Raw genomic sequence first — 24,821 nt, 5'->3', positions numbered from 1 at the left:
AAATACATAGTACAGAAAATTTTCTCTGGTTAATTAAGGTACTAATAACAACAATAATAATGTTAATAACGTTTCGTGAATATACTACGTAATAAGAGAGGTGTTGTTAGGATAATTATGACGAGAAATTCGTGTGAATTTGAAAAACACATCTGTAAGTTGAAAATGGAACAGAGCAGATATAAAAATAATGTAGTGATCTAGTTGTTGGTCAAGGTAAACGTAGAGGCTGAATATACATCTTCTGGATGTATAAGTCAGGTCTTCAGGTGATCACAATGGCTCTATTTATTTACAGGAATTGTATTCTTGATCCTTTAGGTTGATTATTTTGAGTTTAATATAAAACCAAGAAGCTCTTATTTATTTTGATATGACATTCGCAATCTACCGAACTAGAAGGGCGACACTGTCAAAAGATATCGTAGCACCTTTTCTCAAACTTACTGGATAGTATAATTGATTTTTTTGTAGCATTATGTAACTTAGTTTATTTGTAATTCCTTTTTGGGTGGTGTGAATAAAGCAACTACTCAAAGGCGAATAACTAAATTAGTTTCGCTTTCAAGTTTGAAGCTATCGTGTCGAATCTTTGAAATTGTCCCGATGTTATTGATTAAATTTATTCATATGATTAATAGTGCGACTAGTTTCACATTTCTATTGGTGTCGTAATTAATTATTAAGGAAACTGCTATTGATCAAATACATGAATCTTTAAAATATATCAACTAACCTACCGTCAATAAAATTACTCGACAACATTCAAGCCAATAATATTTTCAATCTCATTTATCAAATAACGTCTTTTCGGAAAAATCAAAAGTCAGACAGTTATTTTGAATAAAACTAAGCATCATAATGGATTTTAATTCAGTAGTATTGAAGGTCTAAAGTTTAATACGAATCCTTTAGGTTTTAGTTTCATTCGAATAGAGGTTCATGAATGCTCACTGATTTTTTGAATTTTTATTATTCATCAAACGATATTAATCTATTGCAATTACACTTTATAAGTAAAGATGGATGGTGACCTGCAGTGAAATCCAGGATGCGCGTTCCGTCCTATTTGTGACTCATAAGATGGATGTACTTGCATCTTAAATAGGACAAAATGCGCGTCCTGGATTCACCTGTTAGCCACCATCCATTTTTGCTTATAGTACTTGTGACTTAAAGCAATATTGAGACAACCCTTACAGGATGTATATATGCCGATATGAGATTGATCAACTACAGTTCTGAGCATCAAATAAACAGTACAAAATGAATTATACAACTGGTTTATTATAATTGTTGTAAATGCTTTTTAATGTTTGTTAAATGTTTCACTGAAATATACTTAACTTTTTTTCTTTTGTATTGTTTTATTTTAGTGTTTATCAAATTTCCAAAGTGCCAAATGTTCATTCATTCATTATGTTTATTATGTAAAATAATAATCATTTCAATAACAGTAATAATTCCTAAATGTTTTTGTTTTATGGGAAGTCCTCCAACAAATTTACCGGAATGTTTGAATTCTGGAACAAGAACCACTATTAATGAACGTTACAGGTAAACAAGGTATTTTTTTAATACCGATTAACTAGTTTCAATTTTTTCTTTTTTATTCATATTCTAAAATAATTTTCTGGAAACCAATCATAAACGATTGAATGATGAAACTTTGAGATGTTATTTTGGTGTATAATTAAAAAGGTGATATATACTTGTATTACATGTTTGAGCTGACTTTTTAGTGGCTCGAGATCCCACTTCAGGTAGATCGTTTCTGATTATTATTGAAATATACAAGTCGCCAATCCTCTTAATATAAACATTGACTTAAATCACGTTGGTGAATAACGGAATTAAATAAGTTAAATACGAGAATGAGTTTTTGAATACCTATATTTTTTACAATCGTTGATCAGAATAGACAATCAGAGAGACGTAGCGAAGGTAGCGAAGAGGATAGATAAAAGTGAAGTGGAATCATGCGCAATGGAGAAGACGTGTGAACCAAGTCGATTTAATCAAGAGTTAATCAATATTTATAGTCACACAAAAACAAGTTACAGACATGTAATGAACTGGATAAGAAGTGCACACACATACGCTCATATAAAAAGTCGAGGTTGATAAGCGAATAATTGGAAAGGTCAAAATATGACTCAAAGAGAATGAGTAAATTGGCTTGTCCGGAAGCTAGAATAAGCTATGTGGGCTTGACATAGCAACCGACACTAGAACTTACATTATCTAACATTATCTAACACATAAAAAATGCTATCATCATCTAATGATAATAGCTATTACCGAATCATACACAGGTGACTGCAGCTTTCTTTATGTAGAAGATAACATTGATGACGTATTGCTATTACTAGAGAATTAGGTAAGCGGTTTGATAAATAATTTTCTTGACTGAATGTTTAATTATTTAGATAAGAATGTAAGAAAATATTTTATATATTCTAAGTCATCGAATTATCATAAGCTATATCATACAGAAATGTAGCTTTGAAGAAACAGATAGAAACAGTACAACTTATTCAAGTTCACATTAATTTTATAAAGCCTAGTATAATATAGAAGTAAATATCTTTGATTTTAAATAAATATGCATCAAAATTTTATTAGAAAATCTAGTTATTCAATAAGAAGTCATTTAGATAAATGAAAGTTTTTTTTCGAAATCCCTTCAGTTTAACGGTATTATCATATCAATCGATTAATATGTACTTGTTCGAAAACTATTCTACCTATTTAATGATCTTGAGTGCTGTTCGAGGTACGAGGGCAGTTATTACTTCCCGATTATCCACACCGTGGAAGGGTCCTTTTGGAGGTACCTTACAAGGAAATTGGGTTAGAGGTGGTCTTAGTGACCTGAGAGCGTGACCGCAGTGCCCAAAGGATAACTGTTTGAGGTTGGTCGCACACGACCTTTTCGTTAGTAATTTCCGTATTAGCTCCGTACTTGTTCAGACGTCACCTATGGCGAAGGCGAGATATCTGTCTCTCAACTAAAGGACGAGTATACTGTGCGTCATTTCGTTATGTTCTATTTTACGGCTGCGAAACGTGGCCACTAAGAGTAGAAGATTCTCGTAAGTTGCTAGTATTTTACCACAGATGTCTTAGAAATGTCTCTCGCACCTTCTGGGATCACCGGGTAAGTAATAGTGAGGTTAGATGAAGAGTATTAGGTAATAATGGTGAATCAGTTGATGAGGTTGTAAATGTAGATTGACTGAGATAGTTGGACCACGTGTTACTCATACCTGACCACCTATTACCACAACGCGCAATGATGAATAGTGTTGGGGATGGTTGGAAGAAAGTTAGGGGCGGCCAAACCAAAACGTGACATCAGTGCTTGAAGACACTAACTTCAAGTCTGAGGCATGTTAGTAGATGCAGACTACTTGGTTGGGATCCACGTGACTATCGTAACCAGTGGTTGGAGACTCTTGGTGACATGGCTCAGAATCGATGACAGTAGCGTACGTGTATACACTCTTTGTCTTCCCTTAAACTATGAGACTAAGTTCGCTTTATGTTCTTTTTTCTACGAACTAATTCTTTCTTCCTGTACTATGTTCTTATATGCAATATTTTTTTTATATGTTACCACCACTTAATTAATTACTTTTATGAATTCGGTGTTCATCTTGTTGTGCTAATGAGGTATGGTAACTTGGACCGATGCATATATGTGCCTGGTCATACGTCGTAGCTGACTGATTTAACTACTTCATTTAGATTTATCTAATAGCATAACTGGATTGCATAAAAAGTGTCCTTTATGACAGTTTTTTTAAACACGTTGAAGAAGTATGATGCTGTAAATGGGGGATATTAATTTAGTTATAACGAAATCTTGAAATATCATGAACAAATTAGTATACTTTTTTTATTTTTCAATCACATCCATCATTTCTGGTTATTTTTAACGTGAAGAGATTAAAACCAATTACTTAATTTGAATGGATTATTTATTCACATTGAAATGTAGTGAATTTACTTAATTTCAGGTTTCATTTCACATGAGTATTCTTCCAAACAAGTAATATATATGGTTTTTGATTGAGATCATTAACCGATTGGTGTTAGACCACCATTGAAAACCTGAAGGCACTGGATGGCAGTTTCGTTTTATTGTAGGACTCCTCAGCAGTGCGCAATCACGATCCCGCTCGCGGGATTCGAACCCAGGGCCTTCCGTCTCGAGCGTGAACTCTTAACCTACTGGACCTCTGAGCTGGCATCCAATAGTCTTAAGGTCTAACCTGGGTTCCATCCCCGCCAGAGGGACCGTGGAAGTGCGATACTGAGGAGTCCTATAAGATGACGAAACGGCCGTCCAGTGCTTCCAGGTTTCTAGTGGTGGTCTAACATCAATCGGTCCATGATCTCAATCAAAAACTTAATAATCTCCACAACCCCTATACTGATAATATATATGGCTTAAAATTGAAAAAAGGGCATGTATACAATTTATATTTTTACATCAAAATATAAAGAACTTTGTTAAATGTTCATCTGAATTAGACAGAAGATCAGAGGGATAAAGTTGATTAGGAAAGTTAAAGTAAGACTTTTACACTGTTGAAAAGATGGTTTATTAGGTTCGCTCATGGTAATTTACATTATATTCATGATATCAAACTTGAATATCAACTTAAAGTTAGGGCTTCCAATCTTTATGACAGGCATGACTTACTATGAAAACTTGACTTTTTCAGTATGAAGCAATTAATCCTTAGAGAAAATCATCTAATACCCTTATTTATGTGTAAAATTTGTCAATAATTAACTTTATTCTATAGTTAGCATTACATTTTACCTTTTTTAACCATATCAATCTATTTTTGTTTTTTAATCAGTTGTTCATGTATAGATTCTTATATGAATCGACAATGTAAACTTTTGTCGATTAATGTTGCCAATACTCCAATAGAAATGCCTTTCACTAGTTTTTATATTAATACAACAATTCAACAAACTGTACATATTGGTTTTCAATTTATCACTTCAGACAACAGTGGAAATGGTACACTGTTTACACTTAGAAATATGGTAAGCTACTATGTATTGATCATTTATATTGTCTTAAAAATAGTTTCGTTGTTTAGTTATCCTAACTGTTTATTTTTTATGATCTCTGTTAAAAAATTAAAAAAAGCTAAGCTTTTTTGAAAACAAGCTGATAATAATGGGCTGAAATTAAATTAATGAAAATGCTTACATTTTAATTCATGATGTTCAGTTCCGAATGGTTATGTTAACTGTTTCATTGAGTGTACGATGCCACCAAATACCCTGGTACGAAAAGCGAATGTCCAGCGTTTTAACCGGGTTGGTGGATACGAATAGTCAACCTAGGGGAGTTGGAAAACCCTGATTCCAAACCAATGGTGCACATCGGCTCCAGGATCTTGAGGGAACAAATGGCGTAGGAACTAATTATTGGTCACTGGCTACCATGGGACTGCATCTCCTGACGTTGCTCCACTGCCTTGTAGATCGGACTCTTAGGTCGAAGACTCCTATTATGGCCACATAAGAAGACCACCTGCTTCGGTATGGGCACCAGGACATCATCACAGCCCACATACAAATCAATTGACTTGTGCGGCGCATATGTATTCGGTGCTCCTTACTACCAATGTTTATGTGTTTAAATGAATAAATAAATAAATAAATAAATAAACAAATAAAACGATATTTGTCAGTTTCGGTTTTACTGGATAACAACTGAATATGTTATCTAGATATATGAACTTCAACATTCAATAAACTAAGCATTTTAACTTAGATATATAAAACTTCTAGTAGGTAATTACAGTTAAAAATAAATAGTAACTCGGTCTTCCTTCATTACTTCATGGATGATAATGATTCAGTCACAATTGATTGATCACTGGATGGCGATCAATGTCATGCGTGTCAAGTCCTTGTTAGTGCAGATCGAAAGCTAACGATCATGTTGCAATGTAGCCACCAGTCTAGGTGACTCGACACTGAGTGCACTATATATTGAGATTAGATGGTGGTTGGAGGTAGTCAACAGGAAACCCTGGACCCGGGTTTCGTGCTACTAGCTATCCGAGCCGCGATAGCTCAGTGGTAACGTCTCTGAGTGTGAAGCTGGGTGACACAAGATCGAATCCTCCAGGGAGCACCAGTTTCCTCAAGATTACAGGTACATCTTGCTGACGAGTGCCAAGTAGCACGAAACCCGGGTCCAGGGTTTCCTGTCGACTACATCCAACCACCATCTAATAATGATTCAGCTTTATTTGTGATTATCTACATAAAGTAAAAATATATCTAGTAGTTTTATGGAATTATTTTTAAATAATACCTAACAATCATTATAGGTTAATAGTTATAACAAAAGATAATACTTTACGAATAACTGGAGATTAAGGTTTATCACTAAAAAAAATCAACCATAGATACTTTTCATGTAAACTGTTTCGAAAACATATATTTCTTTTCAAACATTATAAATGACCATATTTCTGATAAAGTTAAATGTAAAGTGTGTCATTTAGGTTAAAAAAACCCTGTTGTTTTATATGATGAATTTACTTTGATTTGTCCCAATCTTTGCTTCTACCTTGACGTGGTGGTTGGGCTTGCCTATTGTAATGAACCAATTGGGTTATACTGGCTGGAACAATCGTTCCTACCGTGCTAGACAGGTCGGTTGAAGAACAGTAAGACTAAAAGCAGCAAACCCAAGGTCCGAAGGCGAAGTCGTACTGTTGGCTATACAGAAGTGTGACGACAGTAATGTGTTTCCTTCAGACAACCAGCATGACAGTGATGCTGCCTTCTCACAAGGAGGGGTAGGGTTAGAGAAAGTCGACCTTAATGATGCACACTTCGCATTACCTAACGAATATCCGTCCCCGGCGGTAGGATCTTAACATTGAAGGAGCTAACACGAAAATTACTAACAAAAAGGTCATGTGTAACCGACCTCAAGCAGTTGTCCCTTGAGCACTGAGGTCACACTCTCGGGTCTGTAAGACCATCTCTAACTTGATTTCCTCCTCAGGTACCTCCAGAAGAACCCTTCCACGGTGTGGATAACCGGGAAGTGATAACTGCCCTCATACCTTTAACAGCACTCAAGACAGACTGACTTTGATTTGTATACTTATCGATGGTGTTCTTTTGATTTACTTCTAATTACCGAATTCGTAATATAACTTAAGGTGTACATATGAAATAACATGATTAGTTAGTCTTTTGAAAAGCAAAATAGATTTTGTGGTTTTCAACTGGTTTACATTATATAATAATGTACAGAATGTTTTTGTTACTGGAAGTAATTTACTTCATATGTCGATAAGTATATGATCTAAGTCAAACAAAGATATAAGAAAATAACAAGTATAGTCATAGCTTTTAAATATGTCATCGGTGTCATTGTTTTGCAAATATTTTGCCTTATATGATATATCAGTTTTAAAACAACGAAAATATAATTCTATTTGATGCTTAATTAGAACAATTAGCTGTCTTAAATTTATAAATGGAATAGGTTAAAGGCATAATTAATTTTCAATAGACCAATTAGGCATATTTACTATTTGAATTCGCGCATAATCATAGTAAGATAAATATTGTTCAATGGTAGATAACTTCTTATGTGTTCGCTTTGAGTATATTAACATTATAAGTTACCATATGCTTATGAAGTAATTATGACTTATTATCTATCATATTCAAAGAATATTTTTCATTACAAAGACTTATTGAATGAAAACAAAAATGCACTGTTGAGTTGATTCATCCAAGTTGTTCATATTGTAGATCATATAGCTACGAATATTCGTCAAAATTTGTAAGGATAGTTAGACAGAAATTAAACCTCGAGTATATAGAAGATATTTTTATAGAAACTATATTTGAACTGCTTTCAAGATTGTATTTTCGAGCAAATTATTTATTGTAGCTTAATATAACTGGGAATAAATGCAATTCTGTATAACTGAGGTGTTTTCTCGTAGAGATTTTAGTTAATAAAAGCCTTTTCATTACTGTCATAATAGTAACTGGGACATGTTTCATATACTAACTTTTTAATTTCACATCAAAAATTATTCGTATACATTTCACTACGTTTTAGTTAAAAGTCAACCGAATAGGAATTCGGACAGCATACTACTGATGATATTCGACGATGGTCAGCCTACGTAATTTCGTTATTGATATGCATGATCATTATTACATTTTTAAATCTTAACTAGTACTTTATAATGTATTTATTAATTGGATTCATGAGTCAATCAAAGATAGACCACCATAGGAAAAGTGGAAACACTGTACGACAGTTTCGTCCTAGCTTGGTACTCCTTAGCAGTGAGTGTTCACGACCTCGCCTCGAGGGATTCAAAACCAGGACTTGTCAGTCTCGTGTACGAGCGCTTGACCACAAGACCACTGAACCGGCATCAATCTGTGTTAATGTTTAACTTCGACCAATTCACAAAATTACACCACTGTCCACCATTGTCTTCAGTGAGTTACTTTCTAATAACAGACCCAGTTGAACTCCACTGGGCATGTCTTCTCACCAAAACTGTAATAAATTCCTTTTAAAGCCAGTCACTAGTGAGCATATGATGTCCTGCGAGTGAAACAAATAGGTCCTTAGTTTGAATCTCGTGAGTGGGATCGTGGATGCGCACTGTTGAGGAGTCTCACACTAGGACGAAACGACCGTTTAGTGCTTCTAGGTTTTCCATGGTGGTCTTGCTTTAATTGACTCATGAATTTAATTGTTAAACGACTATAATATCCACAGAAAGCCCCCTTTCTGATTAAAATGTAATTTGTTTCCTATAAATTCATAAATATTCAGAATATTTTATAATTTAACCTTTTATATATATTTTATTGTAAAATTAAATGATAATTTTCCAGAATCCAAGTAAATATTCTTTCAGTGACAGTGTTAAATTGTTTATTGTATTTGATTTTGCCATACTTTACAATATGTCATAATGTTTCATCAAAACAAATAGAATAGATAGGGATAATAATTAGTAATTGAATTAAATTAATAAATATCTATTATATGGTATTATCTATTGCAGAGATATCTCTAAATTGTTATTATTTATTAGTGTGTATGTTATTTTCTTGATTATTCATGTAACTGATAGTGATACGATATTGATATTGTATTTTTGTCTCCTTTAACTTTGACAGATGACAAAATGTTTTACAATAAAAGAAAGTTTAAGTTTGATTGTTTATGTAATTAGATGATACGTTCTAGTGTTTCTAAAGAAGAAAATGTATCCAAGTTTTTATACAGTAAAGTAGACCTGGAGGAAAAAAGTAAAATACGTAATCCGTTGATATGGTGGAAAAGGTTTGTAGTTCAGGTGGATGATTTTGATGGAGTTTTGTTCATTGAGCTGGATGGTTTGGTTGTGGAGCTTTCATCGTTCTTCTGAGTGACATCATCGGTACAAACTTCAGGTAGAAGTGAAGTCGTTGAATTTCTCCACATATAGTTCACCGCTTATTCTGTAGACCTCGATGACACGTTTAAGGTCAACAGTAACCAATCAACATCCAGGTCTACTGGACAAGCTATGAGCCATATGTGGAGAAATTCGAACACTTCAATTCTACTTGAAGTTTATGCTGATGATGTCGTTTAGATGAACGATGAAAGCTCCACGACCAAACTATCCAGCTCGGAGAACAAGACTCCATCAAAATGTGTGATCCGTATTTTATAAGTCTGTTAAGATGAATTTAAATCGTTTATGGTTCCACATTACCAATATAAGATTATTTTTCCCTGATAAACGATATCTTCTATAACAGTTCTATGAAAATTGAAGGTTAAATATGTCACTATTTTGATTACATTTTACTCTTTTTTTCAACACCGAATACTATTGTTTATTAGAAAAGTCCAACAAAATAAGTGGCTGAAACATTTGATAGTAAATTGAAAAACCTTTTATCTGGTCAAAGCTATTCTTCAGGTTTATGGTATCTATCATTGAAGGAATATTAAGATGACTTGTAACAAATTTAAAATAAGATTAGAATGAACTCAACTTAATGGTTTGTTTCTAAAATCTGTTAAAAGTAATGCGTATGAGCTATTAACGCGAATAGTTAGTTAAGTAGTTAGACAATGGATATTTATGCAGTGAGTTTTAATATTTTTCTGATTTTGTGTTGCAACAAAGTTTATCAGTCTATACATGCTGATTAATTTCTCATTGTTCATCCAGCCATTATTCGTCTATAGATATCTATACTTATTTCAATGGAAAAGTCAAATTGAATATTTATAGAGTTGTTACTTGTGTGAAATGGTATTCACTAATAAGGATTTCCTAATACAAATAGTTCATCATAAAAAATTGAAAGTTATGTATTCAAACTTAACAAATATCTCAATTTATAAAAAATAATATATTTTGAATGTATTCTTTAGTGGTCTTGTATATCTGGCTTCAATTTGATCGTATATATGATGTAGAAATATACGTATCATCAATCCTCGTATATGATTATTGACTTAATTCGGGTTATTGAGTGACGGAATTAAATATGTCGAATACTAGAGTACATTTCAAATAAATATATTTCATACAATCTGTGATCCCGACAGAATATCGGAGAAGCGAAGAGAAGAGAGCGAAGCAAATTGACGCGCAATGGAGAAGGCGTGTGAACCAACTCGATTTAATCAAGCGTTAATCAATATTTATCATCACACAAAAATAAGCTAGAGAGATGTGATAAGTAGGATAAGAAGTGTACACAAGGTTGATAAGCGAATAATTGGAAAGGTCAAAATGTGACTAAGAATAGTGAATAAACTGATCTGTTCAGAGGCTACAACAACCTATGTGCGATTGCATAACAACTGACACTACAATTCCTTAATAATTACAAATTTTTGTTTGAGATTATTATTCGATTGATTTTAGACCACCATTGAAAACCTGGAAGCACTTGATGGCCATTTCGTCCTAGTATAGGACTCCTCGGCAGTATGCATCCACGATTACGCACGCGTATCCTGGATTCCACTGCTAGCCACTATCCATCTTTGCTCATAAAATTCTCATTCTGTTCGCAAGCATTTGGAATACATACGAATATTCTGCGGTAACTATATAGTGTATTCAGTGTAGACTAAATTTACGGAAGTATGAATTAGTTTACAGTTCTCTGCAGGTGGTGATTTCGCAAACTTCGACAATACTTTGTTACTGGCTAGTGATAACTGGTTTCATTTGTTTAGCAATTCAGATGAAAATGAGCCATTTAGGTCTGTAGTTGAAATCACGAACTGATCTCATTCAGACCACCATGGAAAATAAAAAAACTGTATAGCCGTTTCGTTCTCATATGGGACTCTTATACATGAGTATTCGCGAACCCTCAGTTGGTAGCCAAACTCGAGTCTCCGGTCTCGTGAGCAGATGCTCAACCTCTAAACCACTGGTCCGACGTCGAACGGTATTGATGTCTAACTTCAAACAATTTACGATATTTTTAAACCCCTATGTTTTTTCTGAGGTGCTTTAGCTCACTAGAGTTGAAGGAGTGACTAGTGAGCACACGATTGTTATTAGTATAACAAGATTGTGGAGGTTTTAGGTTTTCATAGTTTCGATCATGAAGCAGATTTCCACCACATCAATTGTAAGACAGATGTCCACCACAAATAACTCATATGGGTTGCACACATGGGTTGCTCATATGGGTTTGAAGTTAGACATTAATACCGTTCGACGTCGGACCAGTGGTTTAGAGGTTGAGCATCTGCTCACGAGACCGGAGACTCGAGTTTGGCTACCAACTGAGGGTTCGCGAATACTCATTGTATAAGAGTCCCATACGGGAGCGAAACGGTTATCCAGTTCTTCTTGCGTTTCTCTTAGTGTTATTACCAAGGGTAATTAGTGGTTTAGATTGTGATTATGTATGTATATCGAAGCACTGTTTATGGTAGAATGGAATAAATAAAATCTTTGAAGATTAATGTATTGTTAATTCTTTTTTTTTTACAGAATTCCACATTTTTTTTAAATGAACAACTAATCCAAATCAAAGTTTCTCTTGAATTTGGACGAATTAGTGTACATTTCATTTATCTATCAAATTCAAAAACTCTTCGTTTACCTTCAGGTGCTGTTGCACTAAATGACAATGCTTGGCATTATGTAGATTTTTTTCTGAATACACAGGTAATATTTTAGAAAGTGGACTGGTTTTTTTCACTGATTTTGGTCAAATAGGATTAGATTCAAATAGCAAGAATAATGCTGGGACCTGGTTCTCAGTAAAACTGAACTGATTCCATTTAACTTGTTACATGATCCTGTTAGTTGTGTATACTGGTTTATTTTTTGACACAATAAAATAATATCGGAGTAATGTAGGGAGTGAAGATATATGAATTGTAGGTTTAATTATTTTTCTCATAACGAAGTCAACAGTTGCTGAGTAAATATTTCTAAGCTATATCAGTTTATTGCATGCTATTATGAGCATGGAGCACAGCTAGTGTACATTGAACAAGTCATTTGTTCTCGATTAGTGTTGTTCATAGATCATTCTCTGCAGATTCACTTTTTATAAATGTAACTTAAGATTTAGACATCTGAAAATGATTACCTTAATGTTGATACATTTAAATCAAAACCAATGATAATAATTAACTATTGCTCTTGATCATTTATTTTGAAGAAATAAACTTTTGAGTAATGATGTAAACCCAAACCGAGTTCAGTTTTAAGTGATAACTCTTAGAATTACTAGGGAATGTGTTCATCCGACGTTTTGATACATCAGATAAATATTGAGTCTGATAATTTAGACTGAAATTCACTGACCTTTGAATGGCGTATAAAATCTGTGACTTTCAATCGCTTATGTCTTAATTGGCTTTAAATAATATTTATTCATATGCCTAATATTTTATATATAAGCATACAATTTCACTTCTTTCAGTTAATGGTCCAGCTTTAAAATTAATCTATTTGGTGTTTTTGTCAATGATTCCGGATTATAGGAAGTCATTACTCGTTCACATAATATAACTGTGTTCGCTCATTGATTAGGATTTTATTCACTTGAGTTAATAGTTTTCAAATCTTGTATTATTAACCAATTCGGAACACCAGATAAATAATTCTATTCTGATGCCGAGTATCGCATGAAAACAAGTCAAGTTTAAGATGATTCTATTATGCTTTTTTTATGTACTAAATCGAGAAAAGATATAGTTTAGAATACCTTGCACTAAGTTATTACATATTTTTAATAAATTTCCCTATTTGATCAATTATTTATACAGGTTAATGGCGAATGGAATCTAGTCTTATTGATAGATCGTTGTAAATATTCTGAGTTAGGACCGTGTATGGTGAACGATACAATAATTTTATCAGTGAATACAATACAAATAGGAGGTTATATTCTAATAGGTGATGAATCTGGTCCATCTACAGAGAGATTTAGAGGATGTTTTGATAATGTTATGGTGAATAGAGAGGTAAAGTTTTTGGAGTAAATTTTCAGTTAAACTGTCACACTGTAATTAACTTATCCGGCTTTATTACAACATTTTATAAAGTTTCCATTTATATTCATTTCTGGTTATTGTGAATATTTGGTTCTATGATTATTATCTTTTGGACTCTGTCGTCAAGGGATTGTCTTCTACCTCAATTGTAAACTAGGTTAAACCAGAATGACTTGAATTACCATCATTTATATCTTTTGAAACGAAAAACTAGCTTAGAAGATACAATTTCGTTACTCCCCTTAATTCTATTACAGATCCACATATGGTGCGTAAAACCTATGGAGTCCAGTATGATTGTATAAATTTATATGATGCTAAGATGCCAAACAGCGAAAGTCCCAGAAAATTTGTAAAATTCTCGGTAAAGGTACATACGTTCTAACAAACTTTGGCGTTCACTGAACGCTTTATTGACTTACGAAGGTCAGCTGTATGTATTTGTATTTGAGACAACTTAAGTCCCGATAATGTTTGATGTAAAAATACTTAATGTTAGTAAATACTCAATAAATGTGAAAGCAATTTACGTAGGATGGTTTAAAATATTTAACTTGTAAATGATATCCTCGTTACGTTAATGTTCATCAATTAATCCTGAAATTTAATTGAAATAAAATGTAGTCTATTTTATCCTTTTAGTTGATCGATTTCTACCCGGTACTTTTATCGCAAGGTTCTCGGCGTGGTTGTCCAGACTCTCAGAAAGGTTGTGTAAGAGGTAATGTAAAATTATGTGGAAAGTATGGGAAATGTCGAAATGCAATAAGTTCCACCGATATACTGACTTGTCAATGTGAATTAGGTTATCGACCTAATATAACAGGTGCACCGAAACCACATAGATGGCCATGTGAAACTGGTAAGTAAAGCTTTTAGAGAACCACATTTATGAATTCACGAAAGCAAAATTAACTAACTCTTCAATATATGCTGTTTGTGTTCTTATAATTTTATCAAAATTTTTAAAAAAATGAATAAATGGATATACAAAATCTGACAATTAAATGAATAGTTGGACTGTTTTAAACTCCATCTATCTCTTATTGCAACTATGACATCTGATGAACATAATTACCCAAATTGAAAAATGCAAGAGTATAAGGGACCGACTGATATAACATTGGTCTTATTTGTAAGCAATGATGGATAGTGGCTAGCAGTGGAATCCAGGACGCGCGTTTTGACTGATCAATTGCAGTCTTAAACCTCGATCGGAAGATGGCGTTTGAAGCAACTGGTACTGGGTTCGAGTCCCAGAATGAACATCATCTCCGAGATGCAGGTACATCCGGCTAACGAGTCTCAAATAGGACGAAACGCACATCCTGGATTCCACTGCTAGCCACTATCCATCATTGCTTACAAAAAGCTTGTGAATTAAGGTAATATCGAGGCATACGCACAATATGCACATATGCCGATAACAGACTGATCAATTGCAGTATTAAACCTCAATGGAAAGATACAAGCCAAATAATACCAAGTGAATTGGTCTTATTTATTATCAGAATTGTGTATAGTTTATTTAATAGAGTGTTCTGCTAAAATCTTTGTCAAATTCATAATTGTGACAACTCGTTTCTTTTTTTTCAAAATTACTTTTTACTTATCATAGATTAAAAATTTACTGTATATAGTCATATAATCTAAAAGCTAAATACAATCGAGTATGGTGTCCAGTTATTCATACTAATCTGGTTTATACTTATCTGATTACATTGATTTGCTTGAAAAGAAGCTGATTGATTTTATACTTTCTTTTAAAATATCTCAAAACTTAGATAAATAATAATTATTTGTCACATTGACAGAAATAAGAATGAAAGTGTCAAATAGTAAGTTGTACCGGGTATTATTCCTAAATAAAAATCTTAAATAATCGTAAAATCTATTAAATGGACAACTGATAGGGATTTTTAGTAACTGTATTAGATATATTCAAATGACTTATCATATACCTAGGATATGCACAGATTTGTACATTAATAAAATAAATAATACATCATTTCTTAGACGATGGACAAATTACAGTTAACAAATGGTACGACAGATAATATTTTCGAAATATTCAATGCATGTACACGTTGGTACCAACGTCTTTAAATACAGCAATACGTGGTGCACTTTCGGCAAAACTGCATATATTCACCTTGCTAAAGAGTATCAAGAAATATACTTCTAGGGTGTCAACTTCGAAGTGCTTGTAATTACATAACATTGAAGCATAGTTCACTTAGTGTCATATTCCTTTAGACTAATGGTCTCGTTGTAAGTTGTTTTACAAAATTAATTAAGATTTAATACTATGAAAACATGAAGTTGCTATCTATCCTGCAGCTAACTGGTGCGAGTGTTTTGATTATATACATTTCTTCCAGAAAATGTATGCATTTTTCGTGTTGTGTGATTTCTACTTTTCAGTTTCTGATGGCTGGTCTACAACCAATGTAGTTTACAATGCATTATTCACTGATAAAGTTCCGAATCGTTTACGATTGAGCATAAGAACAAGAACTCAAACATTTATGGTTTTTGCAGTTGGTGCGTGGAAACTTTCTATAAGTGTGAGTCAATGATATTTTGATTTAAATATTAAATTCATTTGGAAATGAATCTTTTTCAAGTTATTCTATGAATGTATAAACATTTTCTGAAAATTAAATTCAAGTTATGTACTTATTTAATTGTTTGTCACCATAACAGAATACGTAGTCCGGAATTTAGAACAAAAGCTTAGTTTCTGTGAAAATTTTCAATTCAAGTAATTGAAATGCTTAATGTGGTTTTACTGTATGTGTGACTACTCGTTGATGCTCTCATGATTACATCTACAAAGTTTAGATTAGCCTGAAAATTGCATTTTACATTCTGGGCTACTTAGCATGAAATAAGTAGTTTGTCATAAATCTTGAAAAGTATTCTGTGAGGGTTTTTAGTCATTGATGACGAAAAGAAATACCCATACTAGATTCTTGGTCCTTGAATTAGAGATATGTTGAAAGGGTAGGGTAAAGTGTTAGTAAAAGCAATAATATTCAAAAATTTGTTTCTGATTGTTTTGTTGATAGAATTTATGTATTGTTGTCAATAACTTTTATGGTGTTTTCCTCCTAATTATTTTAATTTAAAAAACATAAATTCAGACATGCCAATTTAATTTATAAAGCTAAAATAATGCCTAACAAATTGAAAAGCGAATTTCTTTCGCGTTCATTAATTGAAATATATACATGTGAAGATTTGAATTGAAAGATTTTTTATATTCCAAACTGAAATGTATTCTTGATCATAATAGTCATTAAAAGATAGATTTTATAACAAAGTTGGCAATCAAACAGGAAACAGTTTTAGTCAATGGAAGGAAGAAGGCGTTTAAGTTTGTTTGAATCCTTTCAACCATACTTTTGATCTATTTTAGTTCCGGAGCAAAATATGAAATCGGAAGATTGTAAATCAATAAAGAATATCATGAACTAATCAAATATAGAACATCACTGAAAAACTGGAAGCACTAGGCAGCTGTTTCCTTCTAGTATGAGACTTCTCAGAAGTGTGCATTTACGATCACACATGAAGGGTTCGAACCAGGGACCTTCGACCTCGTGCAAACGCTTAACCTTCAGACAACTAAACCGAGATCCAACAGTGTTAATGTCTAACTTTAACGAATACACGATATTGCGTGACCATCTTTAATTGTCTTCGGTAGGTAACAGTATCATGCCAGACACGGCTGAACTTCACTCGTTACGACCTCTTTCTTGAACTCCAAGCATCACCTCTTGAAGGGAGTGACTAGTAGGTACATGATAATTATCACTATAGGGTTGTGGAGATTAAGAGCTCGCGCGAGTACGAAGGTCCTGGGTTTTGGGTCATGCTTGCGGGATCTTGGCTGCGCACTGTTGAAGAGTCCTATACCAGGACAGAAAGGCCGTTCAGTGCCTTCAGATTTCTGATGATAGTCTGAAATTGACCGGTTCATGACCTCGATAAAATCTCAACAATCTCTACCACCGTGTGCTGGCAATGAAGAATAATTTTAGAGGTACGCTATTTCAGTAGAAAGTATGTTTCTCAGTATTTTCGTACAGATAACTTAGAAGCAGTGCAAGTATCGTATGTTCTGTGACCTGAGAAACAGTTAATGGAGGATGTTAACGTTTCAGCTAGAGTGATGATATACAATATGAAATTTAAGATGGGGACTTTAATTAAGGATGTTAAATGAACAATTATTTCGTGGTTTACATCAATGAGCAAATCGAACGAATTTGGAACTAGTTATGAAACTTTTGTTGAGATCACGAGTTGATCTAATTTAGATAACCATTGAACACGACTTTACAACCTAACATGAAGCTCCTAAGCAGTCGGCATCCATAACACCGCAATCGTGAGTCGAACTAGGGCATCCGAGTTCGTGCACAAACGATCACATCCTAAACCAGTGATCCGGGATCCAGTGGTGTGAATGTCTAATTTCAATTGGCTCATGATATTGTGGGACAGTGATTTATTGCTCTCGGTGGATAATTATTTTATATGTATATTGGCTCCAAAGAAAATGACTTTAAGTTTACTACTAATGAGTCATAGAATAATGATTAAAAGCATACTTCGTACAGATTGAAACATGCACAATATTCGAAACAACTTATTATTCTTATGACACTCTATTTGAAGAAATACAAGTATATTTTTAGTGTTGTTTGGTATGAAGTGTAATTAGCTACAGATAGTATAAAAGCCGTGGGATATTAAACTTTTAGTTCTATCTAATTCAGGATTCTCTGGAATACGTACTCATTATCTTGTATAATGTCATATAAAAAAATTTCAAATTTCGTGAGTATCATGGAATAATCCAGACTCTGAGATAGTACCTGATAGTTGATAGTTCTGTAACTCAGTCAGTTTCTGATATGTGTCACTGTTAGACTGTGTCATTGATAATTGACTTTCTTACTTCTGACTCTGATGAAGCCTCAGGTTATGGAAGTTTAAGAAGATTACCGATACCCCATCTTAGGACTCATTTAATTCAATAAACATTTTTATTGAATACAGATGCAAACTTTGTGAATCTAGTGTGATGTAGTGTCATGAATACTGAACGTCAAGAATTCATTAGTATGGGGTTAAGATTATTAAGTTTTTGATTGAGATCATGAAGTGGTCGATCTTAGACCATCATTGAAAACCTGGAAGCACTGGACAGCCTTTTCGTCCTATTGTGGACTTCTCAACAGTAAGCATCCACGATTCCGCTCGCGTGGTTGAAAGCCAGGGCCTTCGATCTCGCGCTAACGCCTAACCTCTAGACCACTGATCCGGTATCCAACAGTGGTAATGTCTAACTTCAACCAATCAACGAAGTTGCGCGACCATCTTCCTTATTATTATTAGGATCGGATAATCGCATAGTACTCTCCGACTTCCATTCCCTTATTAGAACTTTCTCACTAGTATCCTAACTATTTCTTACTAGTGTATTCTTTGAATTTCACTAAAAGTACAATGACTTTCTTCCTAAGGAAAAAAAGCGTATTCGACAGCTTATATATTCACATAATACAACTCCCTTTATATAATGCACATTACATATTTCGTACATGACTAATTATGTCTGTATTTTGAATCCTTCAGTAATAAAAAACATAAATTATTGGTATATAAAATACAAAGTAATTCATCCATTAGTTAGTTATCAAAATCTTATGTAGAACTAACAAAAAATCAACATTGCTAATAAATAAATAAGAGAAAAATATTTCAAAAAAACGAAAAATAAAACATGAAAATGATATTTCATTGTATCAGTCATTCAGTCAGTCGTCAACAACATAGAACTTCGTACGTACACAAATCAGTTCGAGTTGCCATACCACCTTAGCACAGAGATACAATTGTCAATTCAAATCCCATCGTGGTAGAGGCAGTAAAATTATAATCAGTAATCAGAAAGATTAGGGTTTGATAATGAAATATATTTACAAAGTGAAAAAAAGGGGTGACATGATAAATTCAGAAGATTAGAATTTGAGAGAACACAAACAATAGATTCACATGTACCATTAGTTAATATTTACATAATTATGTAAATTTCTTTTTCTCAAAGAAAAAACAAACAAACAAAACAACAATAGTCAACATATTAAATTGTGATAGAAATAAAATAACAACAACAACAGCAACAACAGAACAATTCAACTTTACAGTTAACCATGTAGGTAAAAGATGAAAACAAAATGTTCTTAATAATAAGAACACATACAAAATAGTCACTGTTAACTTACTTGTTTTGAAAGGTCATGAATTGGATCTTTTTTGTTGATGATTAAATTTCTATTTCAAATAATATGGTTAATAATGTTTTATTGAATAAAATGATTTTGTTGAATAATGAATATCCGAATATTTGAAAAAATATATAAACAATAAATTCAGTATTTAAAATAGAAAGAATAAATTCACTTTTGAATTCAATAGGCTAATTATTGAAGTATTTATTTGTCTTATAAGTGAACACTATATGCTTATATGAAACGAATATATATTATCGGTCTCATAATAGAAAACATAAGACTACATGATATCTGATAACTTAAAAGATATATTTGTATAAAAGATATTTAGTATCATAAGGGGATTTGTGGAGATTGGTAGTTATTTCAATAGTTGAGGTCATGAATCAATTGAAGCTAGACCATCATGGAAAACTTGGAAGCACTGGACAGCCGTTTCTTCCTATGATGGAACTTCTTAGCAATGTGCATCCACGATCCCGACTCCCAAGATTTGAACCCGGAGCCGTACAGTGCGTCTAGCTTTTTCATGATGATCAAGCTTCAATTGACTCATGATCTCAATTAATAAATTTAATGTAATATCCACAAAAACTCCTTCTGATGCTAATCAACATATGCTCACTAGTGACTGGCTTCAAGAGATATATCCTGGAGTTCTAGTGAGAAGCACTGATCAGTGGAGTTCAACCGGGTCTGTTATCGGATAGTAACTCACTGAAGACAATGGTGGATGTGTCGCTCAATTTCGTGGATTAGTTGGAGTTAGACATTAACACCATTGGATGTCGGCCGGCTCAGTGGTCTGATGGTTAAGCGCTCGCTCGCTCGCGAGACTGATAGGTCTTGTGTTCGAATCTCTCGAGGCGGGATCGTGGGTGCGCACTGCTCAGGAGTCCCACAATAGGACGAAACGGCTATCCAATGCTTCTAGGTTTTACATGGTAATCTAGCTTCAATTGACTCATGATCTCAACCACTGAAATTACTACAATCTCCACAAAACCCCTTCTGATACTAATTATTATTGTGACAATTATTCGTTAGAAATGATTACATAAGTATCTTTCATAAACTTTCTTAAACCACAGTATATCAGTCACAAAAAAGTTGATACTGTTAAAAAGTAAAGTTGACGATAGTTTCAGTTAAACAGGATCTTGAAAAAAAGAAATGATCAACAACGAAAAATATATACATTATTAACTTTTTACCCAATAGTCAATTTATCTGAAACCATCAGGTTCAACCTTGGCATGGATATCTAGAAATGATCACAGTCGAAATATTTTATTATTATTGGCTTTATTCAATAATATATTTTTGGCACAAAGTAGTAAATGAATCTCTTGTTTTTATAGATCATAGAGTTTGGAGCTATGTCATTTTATTATCAGGATATTGACAAGATTTTGTCATTAGATAATACTTGGTCATATGTTCATGTGCTGAGACAGCTATATAACAGCTAGAGACTAAATAAGAAACTGGTTTAACTCATTTATCTACTGAACTATCATCTATCGAAGTTTCGGTTGTATTGGCATAAATTATGTAAACAAAGCAAAAATTATAAGATCTGAGAGTTAAGACAGTATATATGATATGCATAAATCCTCAGTCAATCAATGAGTAAGAATCTCATGTGACGAAAAGTTGTATCTTTTCATAATGTTTTTGTTAATGGAACTTATTTAAAGCATGTGTGTGGTCAGCATCTTTCTGGTGTTACTCAGGAACTTTCGAAACCACAAATGTTCTGTGATTCGATCTTATCAAAGATCTAATGTTACTTTTCTAGAGTACAGATAACTTTAAGTCAAACATCTAGATTATAATTTTCTAGTGAAATATAACTATTACACCGAATATGCTAAATTAATTATTATTATTGGCTTTATTCAATATTACATTTTTGGTGTAGCATAGAATTCTCAGCCCAAATTATTTCAACGAGTTTCCTTTTTTAATTTCTTGATCGATCTTGATGATTAACATTGAGTGGTCAACGGTTAAATATTAGCAGTTCAGGAATCGACATCAGAATGATGTATATTCTTTTCGATGCACACTGCCAGTAACCACGATGTCTCTGATTAAACTCTTTCGCAAATTGTACAGTGAAATCTAGTAAACTTTTCACAAACGCATTTGAATAGTTTATGAAATTAATAAACATAATGATGTATTAAAACAAATAAGAAAACAAATAACTTGTTGAAATATTCAAATGACAGTAACAAGTAGCCCATATATTCAAGCAGGCCTCCTTAATACCTATGTTGTCATATATAAACAGTTAATGCATTAAATATATTTCAAACAATTATTTTCTAACACTTGTTCACTAGAAAAACAAACATTATAGAAAAAAAAAAGTCACCTAATCATGTATTGGTATTTATTGAATTCAGTACAAAATAAAATAACAATAATATAATTATTTAATTAAGCAAAGATGGGTAGTGGCTATCAGTGTACAGGATGCACAAATACCAACATAAGACTGATCAATTGCAGTCCTAAATAACAATGGGAAGATACAAGTATAAAGAACACCAAGTGAATTTATTTAATTAGTCTGTCAAAAATTATATTCAAACCTAAATATCTTTTCAATGGTTGAGATCATGAGTCAATTGAAGCTAGATTACCATGTAAAACCTAGAAGCATTGGATAGCCGTTTCGTCCTATTGTGGGACTCCTGAGCAGTGCGCACCCACGATCCCGCCTGGAGAGATTCGAACACAAGACCTATCAGTCTCGCGAGCGAGCGAGCGCTTAACCATCAGACCACTGAGCCGGCCGACATCCAATGGTGTTAATGTCTAACTCCAACTAATCCACGAAATTGAGCGACACATCCACCATTGTCTTCAGTGAGTTACTATCCGATAACAGACCCGGTTGAACTCCACTGATCAGTGCTTCTCACTAGAACTCCAGGATATATCTATTGAAGCCAGTCACTAGTGAGCATATGTTGATTAGTATCAGAAGGGGTTTTGTGGAGATTGTAGTAATTTCAATAATAATCGGTTAAAATATTCTATCATTTATTAAACTGAGAAAATTAGTAATAATCATCAATAATTAAAATATTTAATTGGTCACACAATAGAATTAAATTATTTTATTGACATATCTGACTTTATTAGTTCTGTAAATAAGATAAGACTCTTAAAGAATGAACAATAACAACAACGAGAAAAAGACACTCAGAGAACTTAACAACCCTGCTTAATCTCCATTATTATTGTGCATAATTTATAGGTATTTATTACATAAGATATATAAGTCTAGATAACATGTACATATATATATGCATATATGTTGTTGGCTGTGGTATTAAATATTTACTCATGACCATTTATGTTTAAGCAATGAATGATAAATCCATGTTAAAACAAAAAATAGTCAGAATAATTGGTAAACATTTGTAAATGAAAAAAAATAAAAATACTCAAATAGTTTGGTTTAGGGAAGGCGTAATGTAAACCTAAATATTGGGAAAATTCAGCATATTTTTTTAATGATAGAATAAAGTAATATTTATGTGTTTATTATATTTGCTTAATTATTTATCTAACTATACATAATCTATGTAATTCTAGATTGGATTAAGGTCTTAACTGGAGATACATACTTCAAATGGTCTTTTTTAAGCTGTAATGTTACAGCCATTCTAAATGAGCACTAATCATATATATATATAATTGACATGATATTATACGAAATTTGTGTCTTATTTGTATTGTAAGCGGAGATGAATGATAACTCATAGTGGAATCCTGGATGAGCGTCCCGTTTTGTTTTGAACTAGTCAGCTGGATGAACCTGCATCTCAGAAGTGATTATCACTCCAGGACGCGAACATAGTACCGTTCGTCAAGTGGCGATGGCGTTTTAAGCAAACAGTACTGGGTTTGAGTCCTGGAATCCTTATTGATTCAGGGATACAGGTTCATCCAACTGATGAGTACAAAACAAGAGGAAACGTGCATCCTGGATTCCATTGTTGGTTACTATCCATCTCTGCCCATACTACACGTGACAGAATGCATCATCGAGACAACTCTCACAGGATGCAGATATGTCAATAAGAGACCGATTAAGTTTAGTTCTGAACATCAATGGGAAGATTCAAACAAGCAATACAAAATGAACTAACTTGTATCGATTTAAAAAATAATTAATTAATTTCGGCAAAAATTTATAAATTCTTCATCGGTTTAAACCTTTTTTCATGTTCGTAGATGAAATTTTATAAATATACTCGGTCTTTGAAAAAAATTTCTATTACATCAATCATAAATGGGATTATTTGATTGATGCATTGTTTGACTGTACAGACACGCTAATGGGTGTAACCCAGTTTTTGATTTACTATGGGAATATCATTTCAGAAATTACACTATTTACTTATGTTTCTTTATCCTTCTTACAAAGAAGTTTAAATCTTTAACTAATTGGTAATAGTTCATGAAACAGAGTCTTCATTGTTATTCGTTTAGTGAAGTAATAGTGAAGTCTTAGCGACCAACAATCTATTTGATTTGGAAGCATACACCTTACTGAGAAATTTAGAATATCGCCAGTGAATAATAGTAGTAAAAGCTTTGTGAAAAACTAGCAATTCATTTACATGTATGGAATTTGTGATATGCAGAAAAGAAGGTACAGAGTCAGGTGAATGCACAAGTAAAAGCTATATATATGTAACAAATAAATAGTTAGTGTAGGGAGGTTTGTGGAGATTGCAAATTTTTCATAGTTCAGTTCACCGATCGACCCTAGTTAGACAACTAATGAGGATCTAAAAGTACTGGACAAACTTTTCATCCTAGTATGAGACTCCTAAGCAGTCAGCATCCATAACACCGCAATCGTGAGTCGAACTAGGGCATCCGAGTTCGTGCACAAACGATCA

The 24,821-nt window shown here is 33.1% G+C and overlaps 1 protein-coding gene across 1 annotated transcript in view; it reads left to right on the top strand.

Moving 5' to 3' along the window:
- Window positions 1-24,821, top strand: part of HMR-1_1 (Hmr-1p) — a 57,481-nt gene that overhangs the window by 15,256 nt on the left and 17,404 nt on the right. The window contains exons 2-7 of the mRNA XM_051212108.1: window positions 1,377-1,557; window positions 4,875-5,067; window positions 12,063-12,239; window positions 13,352-13,549; window positions 14,222-14,441; window positions 16,004-16,146. Of these exons, the coding sequence (XP_051072248.1) occupies window positions 1,403-1,557; window positions 4,875-5,067; window positions 12,063-12,239; window positions 13,352-13,549; window positions 14,222-14,441; window positions 16,004-16,146 (1,086 nt within the window). The 5' untranslated portion in view covers window positions 1,377-1,402. The remainder of the gene's footprint in view (window positions 1-1,376; window positions 1,558-4,874; window positions 5,068-12,062; window positions 12,240-13,351; window positions 13,550-14,221; window positions 14,442-16,003; window positions 16,147-24,821) is intronic.

Source organism: Schistosoma haematobium, chromosome ZW (assembly GCF_000699445.3).
Source record: "Schistosoma haematobium chromosome ZW, whole genome shotgun sequence".
NCBI classification, from domain to species: domain Eukaryota; kingdom Metazoa; phylum Platyhelminthes; class Trematoda; order Strigeidida; family Schistosomatidae; genus Schistosoma; species Schistosoma haematobium.
This window is presented reverse-complemented; position numbering and strand designations above follow the sequence as displayed.